This window comes from Crinia signifera, chromosome 1, assembly GCF_055691185.1.
Source record: "Crinia signifera chromosome 1, ASM5569118v1, whole genome shotgun sequence".
Classification (NCBI taxonomy): Eukaryota; Metazoa; Chordata; class Amphibia; order Anura; family Myobatrachidae; genus Crinia; species Crinia signifera.
In genome coordinates this window covers 354,126,450-354,137,378 of record NC_139217.1, presented here as the reverse complement: position 1 = coordinate 354,137,378, position 10,929 = coordinate 354,126,450, and the positions used below count along the sequence as shown (strand labels likewise).

General features: G+C 42.7%; 1 protein-coding gene across 2 annotated transcripts; it reads right to left on the bottom strand.

Annotated features, from left to right (window-relative positions):
* Positions 1 to 3,271: 3,271 nt before the first annotated feature.
* LOC146008777 (uncharacterized) lies at positions 3,272 to 9,855 on the bottom strand. Of its 2 annotated transcripts, XM_083148459.1 has the most exons (4): positions 8,439 to 9,855; positions 7,558 to 8,286; positions 6,385 to 6,450; positions 3,272 to 6,185 (listed from the first exon to the last, which is right to left on the bottom strand). In XM_083148459.1, exons 2-4 carry the CDS (start codon positions 7,586 to 7,588, stop codon positions 5,500 to 5,502), a joined length of 783 nt encoding a protein of 260 aa, XP_083004585.1. In that variant the 5' UTR covers positions 7,589 to 8,286; positions 8,439 to 9,855; the 3' UTR covers positions 3,272 to 5,499. The 2 variants fall into 2 exon arrangements, with proteins under 2 accessions (XP_083004585.1, XP_083004575.1); XM_083148449.1 differs by having other exon boundaries at positions 7,558 to 9,855.
* Between the last annotated feature and the right edge of the window lie 1,074 nt (positions 9,856 to 10,929).

The window sequence follows — 10,929 nt, the reverse complement described above, 5'->3', positions numbered from 1 at the left end:
GGCGTGCCACCCGTGTAACCGTCACCATGGTGATCTGACAAAAACATAAACGTGTAGAGCACACAAATCTGTAAGCAACTGGTGCGTAATAACATCACACAGTACATACTGTCATTACATGGTAAATGCTAACATCATGATTAAACAATAAGGTGAGTGCAGAACACGTAACTGAAACTGCACTATGCTCATGAAACTGACAGGAGCGCAGACACTGACAACCGCAGGAGCTGTCCATGAAACAAGGCTGACTGCGCTCCTAGGTGTGGCACAGAACGGACACATTGGATCATGTGTGGGCACATAACTAGTCTGGTGGGTGCATACGACTAATGCTGTAGTCAGGCTGTGACCCATGCATAGAACTGTATGCAAAAATGCTAGGATCTATTGGCTGTGGGACCCAATGTTCACAGAAAACAGGTTAACGAAAGTTGTTCGTTGACACCTAAGGGGCTCACTGTTTGTAATCGATATATCCATTTCGATTCTAGCTGCAAAAGTGCTCTGCCCCTGTCTCCACCTCGTCTGTTGGGGGGGATGCTGTCTATCATTTTATACCTCAGGGTAGGCAAAGAATGATTAAACAACTTGAAGTGCTGGGCGACCGGCTGATTAGAACCTTTTCCATCAAGCGCAGCGCATATGCTACAACAGTGTATAGCGATTCTTTCTTTAAATTGTCGTATGGTCTTCCCTATGTAGAGAAGACCACACGGACACTTGATGTAGTATATAACGAATTTGCTGGAACACGTAAGGGAATGTCTGATCATAACTTTTTCACCTGCGCCTGGGTGAAAGAAATGGTCTCCCGTTTCCAGGTTAGCACAAGTGGTGCAACCCAGGCACTTAAAGTTGCTGGGCAGTGGGTGAACAGTTTCACACAATGAAAAAAGTGCATATTATAAACAATTACATAACAGATGCAAAAATTATAATATAAAACACACAATTAAAAGTACAGATATACATAGAAACAGAAGGCATCATAACAGTAGATAGATGATCGGCAGACTTAACCTAAAGGCGTACAGCAGCAACATAAATATATTATAAGTAATGCACTAACCCGTTAGACCAAAGCACAACTTTATAAAAATGTATGAAGTTTTGCATGTTCAGTAAGACCATACGGGGCCAAAGTATTCAATCTATGAATCCATCTGGATTCACATTTTAATATATATATATATATATATATATATATATATATATATATATATATATATATATATATATATATATATATATATATATATATATATATATATATATATATATATATATATATATATATATATATATATATATATATATATATATATATATACAAACAAACAAACAGGTAGTTGGCCGGGCACTCGTGTATAATTCCAAGAGTATTGCTGTGGTGCCTTCCCAGGTAACAAACAAGTTGCTCCAATGTAGAAATGTGAAGAAGGCGGCACTCTCCAGACTAGTTTCAGTGATATAAAATAGCCTTTATTCCAACGGCGTTTCGGGTGTTACCCCGTTAACAAGGACATACAAGTGCATATGAAAAACAACCAGACATATAAAGCAGACAAAATCCCGCCCCCACATTAATCAGGCATCACCTGGCCTTACCGGTATCACCTGTAAGTAACAGCGGCGGCTAGCGTATGTCCACGAGTCCCTTGTGTGCGTCGCATCCGGATGACGCGTCACACTGTTGTAGCGCTCATACATCACCCCTCCGCTTTCTGCATCCAGGCCGACTCGCTTCCAGTCAGCTAAGCAATGCCCCATGTCACTCTGCTGCGTCCCAGCTTCACCAGCGTTACCTAGCAACCTATGAAACATCAAAATAAACAAAGCACATTGAATAAAAATATGTTAAAACATAAAGTATGACAAACATACAGTTATGATAGTATTAAAATGCACTATATAACCCACTGGACTATAGAATTGGGAAACAAGATTCCTCTATTATTTAAATAATTGTTCCCCAAACCGTCATATATGTTTAGCGTATATTGTTAACGTATAGCCAGCTGGGTATAGGGAGATGAAGACATAATATTTACAGTAAGCTCTAAAACAAACAATGTAAAAAATACAGAAGAAAAAGAAAAAATATATATAAGCAAAAATTTGAAAGATGCACAAACATCATAATATAGTAGTACAAAAAGAAAGAAGAATCTCTGGATATTAGGATCAATGACATTAAAGATAACACTGCAGACCCCATTGTTCATTTAAGCCCTTCGGGGCTAAGGTTTGCAAGAAATAAATCCATTTGCATTCCAACTGCATCAATTTTTTATTTCTGTTGCCCCCCGTAGGGAGGCAGGTATCTGATCTATAACCATAAATCTCATACTTGCCACACTGTGGCCCATTTTGATGCAGTGGCGTGCAACAGGTTGGTCGCTATGTCCACACAATAGACCCTGATGTATGCCTGACCTATGTAGGGCCATCCGCTCCTTAAACGTACGTTGCGTTTTCCCCACATAGGACAGGCCACAGGGACAAGTGAGAACATATATGACATATGTTGAATGGCAAGACAAGGGAAATTTTATAGGGATGCGTTTGCCAGAGTGTGGGTGATTAAAGGTGGCACCCACTGTCATGGACCTGCATGTGATGCAGCCCAGGCAGCGGTAGCAACCATTTTTTCTCCCCAGGAAGGTTGAACCAGGGAGTTTGTCCCACCCTGATATATCAAGCCTAACCACCTGATCTTTAATATTTTTACCTCTCGTGAGGCTAGGCAGTAATCTGGTGTTATTCAGGAGGGGCAAATCTTTATCAGTAGACACTGCTGGCCAAAATTGTTTAGCTTTCACAATATTTCCCTTGCTGCGAGTAGAGAACTGGTTAACCCATGGAATTTTATTGTCTGTGGCCGTCACTTGTTGTCCCTTACCCTTAAGTAGTACATTACGTGGGATACTAAGGATTTTCTTTTTAAGGGCCAATAGCTCCTTTTTAGGGTAACCTCTATCAAGAAATCTGGCAACCATGGCATCCAAAGCCGGTTCCACTTGACTGGCCTCTAAAGTGATACGCCTTACTCTCAACAATTGAGAGTAGGGTAGGCCCTTGCGAGTGGACACCGGATGAAAACTTTTATTGCGCAGGACCGTATTACGGTCGGTGGGGCACTCGTGGCTTTTCTTCCAATAAATACAATATAGCCAGATAGCAGCAACATTTCAATTTATAGTCAAATTGTAATTGTGTTTATTGGAAGAAAAGCCACGAGTGCCCCACCGCAAGTCCTCTATGTTTTCTAGTGCTGGCACCAGCGCAATCGATTCCTGTTACAAGGAGTGCCAAACCCCTGTTTTGTATATATATCTATATATAGATATATATATTTATATATATATAATACCGTTGTTTGTTCAGCACTCTGGAAGAAAGAACAACTTGCCGGGGTGCCTTCAGAAGCTTTAATAATACTGACACGATACCTCCTGGTCTGGCTAGGTCCAGGTAGGAAAAAGCGGCACTCCACAGACTCCAATAGTGAAAATAAGAAATTTAATCCATAAAGGTACAGTACATCATGGTCGACGTTTCAAGACCTACAGGTCTTTTCCTCAAGACTAGTACCATAAAGTGCTTTCAGTGCTGTGCTGGTGACCAAAAGAAAGCAAAGACTTTCTTACCTTAAATAGCTGATCTGTGTAATGGTGCACGCGTGCAGATTCCCTCAGCGTCCCGCATATATATATATAGAAAATAAGAACACTGGGTGCTCTTGCAGGATTTTTTTTGGTCTTCCTAACATCCATGGCTATTAGCCAAGAAATTTGACGTCAGATACGTAGAAAGAATTACAGTGAAAAGGAACAGTATCCAGATAGATACCAAGCGTACTCATCAAATGTAAGAAATGAGTGTCCCTATAATAAGCAATGACTTTTTCTAGCAGGCATCTTATGTGACACTTTGGGCAGCATCTTTTGCGCCATCTACAATTACTGTATACATTATATTCTATTAATGGAGAGCAGTGTCCGGGGTAGCGGCAGGCGGAAAAATGGAAAATCCTATTCAAAAGACTGGGTGGCTGCTGATTGGCTCCTGATGCTTGCCGTTATCCCGGACCCTGCTCTCCCATCCCAGCTCCCTGCCTACCTCAGATCCTGCTCTCCTGTTGCTACCCCGACTGCAGCTCCTCCGGGTTACATGTGATAAATCGCATCCAATTTATCACATGTAAAAAATGGCACATCAAGTGCAAAATCTTATCAAGCTCTCCTGGGGAGCTGCTGGGGGAGCTCAAAGGAAGTCGGGCAGAAGTTGGCCTACTCTATGGGGCCATTAAACTTATCCATAAAGAAAAATCTAGAGGAGGTGGAGGTGGGGTATACAGGTCTGGTCCAGCGGTGATAAACAATAATCATAGTGGGCATGTGCAAGGAAACAATGTAGTGTCAATAGACATTAGTAAAATGTAAACCAAAGAAGCAGTGCATATTCAAGATCGGGGAGTGTGGGCTGTCTATCTAGATAAATAGTTTTCAAAAGTAGAGTTTGAACCTCAGATAGGATTGGAGCAGAAGCGTTCGTCCAATGAGTGAGAACAATTTTCTTAGCAATTGTGACAATATTGGTCATTAATGGGGTCAACCAGATCGGGACATTAGCACACAGAAAAGGTAGAGGTGTGAAAAATAAATGTAGATTGAAGGTCTGATTGATGACTACCAACACTTTGGCCCTTATTCTACTTGAATCGGACAGATACGTATTTCGGACAGGAACCGAGTGCTCCTAGCCTCGCCTACCGTACAGATCGCTCACACGGTCCAAATGCGGTAAGACGCAGAGCGAACAGACCACAAGTGGATGTTTCATGTGAACAACTCCCCCATATGTGGGAACCTCCCCCATTCTCCGATGGTCGCTGTGTTTTCTAAGAGATGTTCCCAGAGCATATGGGAAGCGTCTGTCACTTGGTGGGAGCCAACTGTCACAAGTAACCACCATATTGACCAATATCTGGTGTTGGAAGTACAGCACTCACAGATGTCCTGCCATTGCTGCTTGAGGAACCTGACCACCGACTTGCAGCAGCAGTGCACAGTGTTGGCTCATTCATGCCGGGCATGGGCAAGAAAATGGAGATGATAAAAGCCACTGTCGCACTTCCTAAGGAAATAATGTTCAGGTGGTAGAAGGAGAAGTGGCCATATGTCACCATGAGCTGACCACTCAGAGCTCCTATGGCGTATCCCAGCAAGTTATACAGTATGTTCTACAACAGATAAAGGCCTTGTCATGCCCTACTAAGTTCCAGTGTTATGAAATTGTATTGCCACCAAGGCCACATCATTAAAATGTTTAGCAAATATGAAAATAATGAAACATTATTACGTGTGGTAACTTTTTTATTGGAGTGAAAAATGTGGAAACATGTAAATAAACATGAAAAGCCAAAACAATTGCAAATTTGTGTGACACACAGTAACAGCATCCTACTAGTGTCATTACTAGTTGTGTCTAAATTTATGGGTTTTTACCCTTCCCACGGGAGCTAACAAACTTCCCTGAACTACTCAGGCCACCCCTGGTGCGTACACTCCTACGAGGAGGACTAGTCGGTGAGCTGCTCATAGGGGTGGTGGAGAGGCTGCTTGCTGTAGAGGCAGCTGGGGCTAAGTGACTGGGGTTGCTTTGCTGTAAGTGTGTCTGAAGAGACTCTAGAGCCGATGTTTGTGCAATCAGTGCTTGCGTCTGGGCACATATGTTGGCATTTACCTGCCCTAATGTGGTGTTTTGGGCCTGTATGGCCTGGCTTATGTCGCCAAGACGCCTGTCTAGTGTGGCTACCAACCTTATTTGTGTGCCTACACTGACACGCACACTGTGAGCCACCTTTTTAATTTCGTGGCGTATGTTACGGACATATCCCTCAAAATGTTCCATTTGAACAGTTTGGGTCTGCACAAAATGGATCTGCTTCTGTTTGAAGCTGTGCAGGGAGTACGCCAACTCATCTGCCGCTGTGGGGATGGCATTTTGGCCCAGTGTGGTTTGGGGCGCTTGTGGCTGGCTAGATGGCCTTTGAGTGATGGGTGCCTGATCTCTTTGATTCTCAGCCTCAAAGTAGTCGACAGGCTCCAGGATTATGTCTGTATCCTCCTCTTGCATTTGTAGGTCCTCTTCTGGATGCTGTAGCTGGTGTGATGGGCCTGTGATTAATGGGACATTGGTTAGTATTGGATCTTACACGGGCCTTTTGTTTCAGTGCAGTTTTTACAACAATGTAGCTGCATAGCGAATTACTCTGCAGAAAAAGTGGCCTTTTTTGGGCCAACCTAGAGAATGGCCGAGGTTACATGCATACTGTGTGTGATGTGGTTTTGATTTAAATCCCATAGTCAAACTCACCTGCAGCCTCAAAGTCACCACTCATTTGCCGGGAATGACGGCCCACAGCACTCTCTGTATTTTGAGCTGGAGAATAAGTACACAAGTTGGATTATTGCAGTGTGTACCATAATTCAAAAACAATTCACATGTCCAAACCTAAACAGAAGATGACCACACATGGCTTAGGCTCAAATAAAATTGTCCACGTTATGAGGTGGCTATATTGTGTAATCTGCATTTTCACCATTACATGATTAATTTGCACTTCCCTCTTTCATAGCCATCATGTAAGCTATTTGAAAATTAATGCATGTGCAAAATGCATCACACCACCCTACTTTGGGTGTGGAACATACCCTGATTTGTGTTATACCAATTGCATCAGTTGAGGAACTACTGAACCCAGCATACCACACAATAGTGAAATGATCCAAGAACACTTTCCCAATGGCCCCTTGCTGGGATGTGTAGTGCCACAACATCACATCTATGCTGGGAACATAGAAACACAACATAATATCATTTGGTACTTGTGAGTTATCCGGGCTCCCAATTTTTTGATTGTATGCCTTAAGTTAAGGCATACAATCAGATGCGATGCGATGCGATATCGCATCGCATCGCATCGCATGCGACCATCGGATGCGATGACCCGATTTTTCCATAGGAATCAATGTTAAAATTGACTGAGTCCATTTTAACATGGAATTGAATGGGAAAAAGGGGTCCTTTTCATACCCCTACTATCCAAGTGGGCATGGAGTTGGATATAAACCTGTGGCGAGCGTAGCGAGCCACCGAGCCCGAAGCGTGGCGAGCGAAGCGAGCCCCGCGAGGGGACGGTATTCTGTGTCCCCTCGCGGGGCTGGCTACGCTCGCCACGCTTCGGGCTCGGTGGCTCGCTACGCTCGCCACAGGTTTATATCCAACTCCATGCCCACTTGGATAGTAGGGGTATGAAAAGGACCCCTTTTTCCCATTGAATTCCATGTTAAAATGGACTCAGTCCATTTTAACATTGATTCCTATGGAAAAATCGGGTCATCGCATCGCATCCGATGGTCGCATGCGATGCGATGCGATGTGCCCGATCCGACCCGATTTAGAAATCGGGAGCCCGGATAACTCACAAGTACCTATCATTTTTACATAATAATGGTAAGTTGTAGGGGTACATTTGGTTTCACTTACCAGCTTGAGGTGGAGTTTGAGGGCGATCCATATCCTCAATATGTAGTCCTGGTAGTACCTCAGGGGGTATTATGCGGCGGAGCTGGTTCTCATATCAATGAAACCACACTTCTACCCTTGGTCCTCCTGTGCGACTTGCCTCAGTTTTTTCCAGGCCCATTTTTAGCTTCAATTGCCGCTTAATATCATTGAAACGTTTTTTTGATGTTGCGCACAAGGCGCTTATGTGTACTGACAGCATTTACTGATGTGGTTATATGTTTCCACATGGCCCTTTTTCTCTTGGCAATGGTACGGTTGTGGTGGGGCCCCAACAGCCAGCCATATGTCACCATGAGCTGACCACTCAGAGCTCCTATGGTGTATCCCACAAGTTATATGTTCTACAACCGATAAAGGCCTTGTCATACTTGTCAGCTGTCACCACAATGTATACATAAGAAAATATGGCAACGTCACATGCAGTGACCACAGCTGAGGTAACCGGAAGGCACTGCATGGCCTGGAAACTGGACGCAAAGCACAGTAGTCCATAGGTGATGACATGGCACAGGCCCTGATACATGATGACTGGTTTGTATCTGCAGAGGTCAATAAAGAGGAGAGCTGGCAGCTGGAGAAGCCACAGGCTGTATGTCCATATTTGGGGGAGATGATCCTTGACCACTTCCATGCAACAGCAGCAGAATCACGACCACACGTGCAGCATGAATCAGCATAAGGCAGACACTAAGTGAAAGTAACAGGAGAACAACAGGAAGTAAAGTAAAACTGCGGCAACATGCATATATAATACAAGCATATGACAACAAGAAACCTCTATCATAAATGCATGTTCACAATATACATAGCATAGTGAAAAAGTTTGTATAAATACATACGTCCAGTAAGGAGACTCAAAGTCCAACATTGATATCATTGCTGTCATAATACCTGTTGCATAAAAAGAACATATTAATAGCAAACAGAGCCGGCCCTAGCCTAAATGATGCCCTAGGCAAGATTTTTGCTGGTGCCCCGTAGAACCAACACTAGTTCTGCCTCTGACCCTGCTCCCATTTCCCAGCACCATCAACCCTCATCATAGCAGTCATCATTTTGGTGCTCCTACCTGCAATATTTGAAATAGAAACAGTGCACACACAGGGGTGTGTTCTTGCTGGGAAGGGGCATGGCAACACAATAGTACCCCCAATTCAAATTATGCCACACAGTAGTGCAACTTTATTCACATGATATCATGCGATGGTGTCCCTTATTCACAGTAGTACCACTTTACCTTATATACATTACTCCTCACATTATTCACATTATACCCTTAGAAAAAATCCTGAGAAAATATTGTATTTTAAGCACCTCCATGGCCACACTGCAACCCAGCACAAAGCAGTGTGTGCTGGGCAGAGGAGAAGAGCTGCAGCTGCTGCTGTCACTTAAGGGGAGGGGGCCCGGGGCCCCCACTGGGCCCTTCCATCAGACTTTGGCCTGGGTAATTTGTACCCCCTACCCCTTTCTCTCGGCACCCCTGATAATACCACACAGTAATGCCCCACAGTAATGCCCCTTACACATGACACACATTATTAATGTCCTTATAAATATAATGCCCCTTACACATTATGCCAACCTTTATTCACATTATGACAAATATAATGCCCCTTACACATATGTCGCACATTATTAATGCCCTTATACACATGACACACATAATGCCTGTTACACATATGTTGCACATTATTAATGCATTTATACATGACACACATAATGCCCCTTACACATATGCCAAACAGTATTGCACAACCAACCCACCCGCAGACAGCACTCGTACATCCGCTAACACTGTGACCTCTGCCTCTGCTTGGATACAGATATTTCCTCATACATCTTGCCTCAATAGGCCATACAGCTCCTGGCCAGTTCTGCTAATGTTGGGTGCATTTTTTGCAGAATATTCATCTTATTTGCATTGTTATGTGACCAGGACACATAAGGATGATTAAAATGATATGCGGCATGCCTATATTCTGTGTGCGACTGTAGCTGTACCTGCATATGGAATGCTATGTTACAGTGATTTCCATGAATACACTATTTCATATGCCTATACAGCCTCACTCACACACAGAATATAGGCATGCTGCATATCATTTTAATCAGCAGAAGCTGCTGGTGCCCCTAGGCATTCCAAATGCCCTAGGCATTTGCCTAGTTTGCCTATGCCTAGGGCCGGCTCTGATAGCAAATGATTATCCATGCAAAGAGGACAATAATGTCTAGTAGTCTACAAATGACCCTTTGTTAATAGATGGCTTCAGTGTTGTCTAATGGCTAACACAACTAGATGGTAAATGGCAAACATCGATGCTATACAACAAATCAATTGCATAATCATGCTTTATCCTAATGCAAAAAACACCTACTGTATATTGGAGTATATTGGATCCGAAACCATCAGAAGCCATGGCAAGATGCTGTGTTTAAGCCTGATGAAAATACATATTTTGTTTTGAAACTTTGCTTTGTTGTTCACGGAATAAATGCCTTTTGTTCAATTGGATGGAGTGCCGTTACTATGTTGAAATGTATTATTGCCGGACAACGGGCACCCTCCCCGCATTGTGCTAAGTGGCTGTGCCGGACCCATGTGGATTGTGTATTGGAATCAGAGATTCCTGGTTGGGGCACCCCTGCTTTTTTATTACAAATACCCTCATCAAGGTGACTTTTAACCGTGAAAAAAAAATATATAAGGTTTGTGTGTTGCGCAATTAGCAGCAGCTGGCACAGGGGTAGTCACTCCCCAATGTAGGCTGAAGGAAGAAAATATTATATTGTGCCAGCGCTGGCTGAATGAATTTGCAAGACGGTTATAAAATTATATATCAATTTTAAATAACTACACATGAAAAAATGACAAAACATTTATCTAAAAATTCCACAGTGTTCATAAAAAGATATAAATCTAAAATGATGCAATTTTGAAACTGGCTGATGTCTTAATCAGATAAGAAACAAGCACAATATAGTTCCCACTGGATATGAATGAATATTACCAATCCACACTGTGTTGGAGTTGATGCTGGATGTAAATAGCCATAGAGGTGAGAGATGTGGGGCGAAATGTAATATTGTGCGATTTTGCCGTTTTTTGCGATTTTTTTTTTGCAAATGGTCAAATTTGCATTTTTTTTTGCAAACTCGCACATTTAGTAGATTGCGAGTTACGTTAAAACTCGCACTTTTTCCCATAAATTCACACTTGTGAAAGTTGCGATTTTTGATTCTCACTTCAATTCACATCCAGATGTTTTAACATTGTAAAATATATAAATCGCATATTTAATGGAATGCGAGTTAGGAATTTGCATCCCA

Bases quoted from the DNA above. Each gene is read 5' to 3' on its own strand.
- LOC146008777 (XM_083148449.1), bottom strand. From the start codon at position 7,588: ATGGATCGCCCTCAAACTCCACCTCAAGCTG. The intron at 6,451-7,557 runs GTAAGTGAAACC...CTTATTCTCCAG, and splicing joins TCAAACTCCACCTCAAGCTG to CTCAAAATACAGAGAGTGCT. The intron at 6,186-6,384 runs GTGAGTTTGACT...CATTAATCACAG, and splicing joins TGGTGACTTTGAGGCTGCAG to GCCCATCACACCAGCTACAG.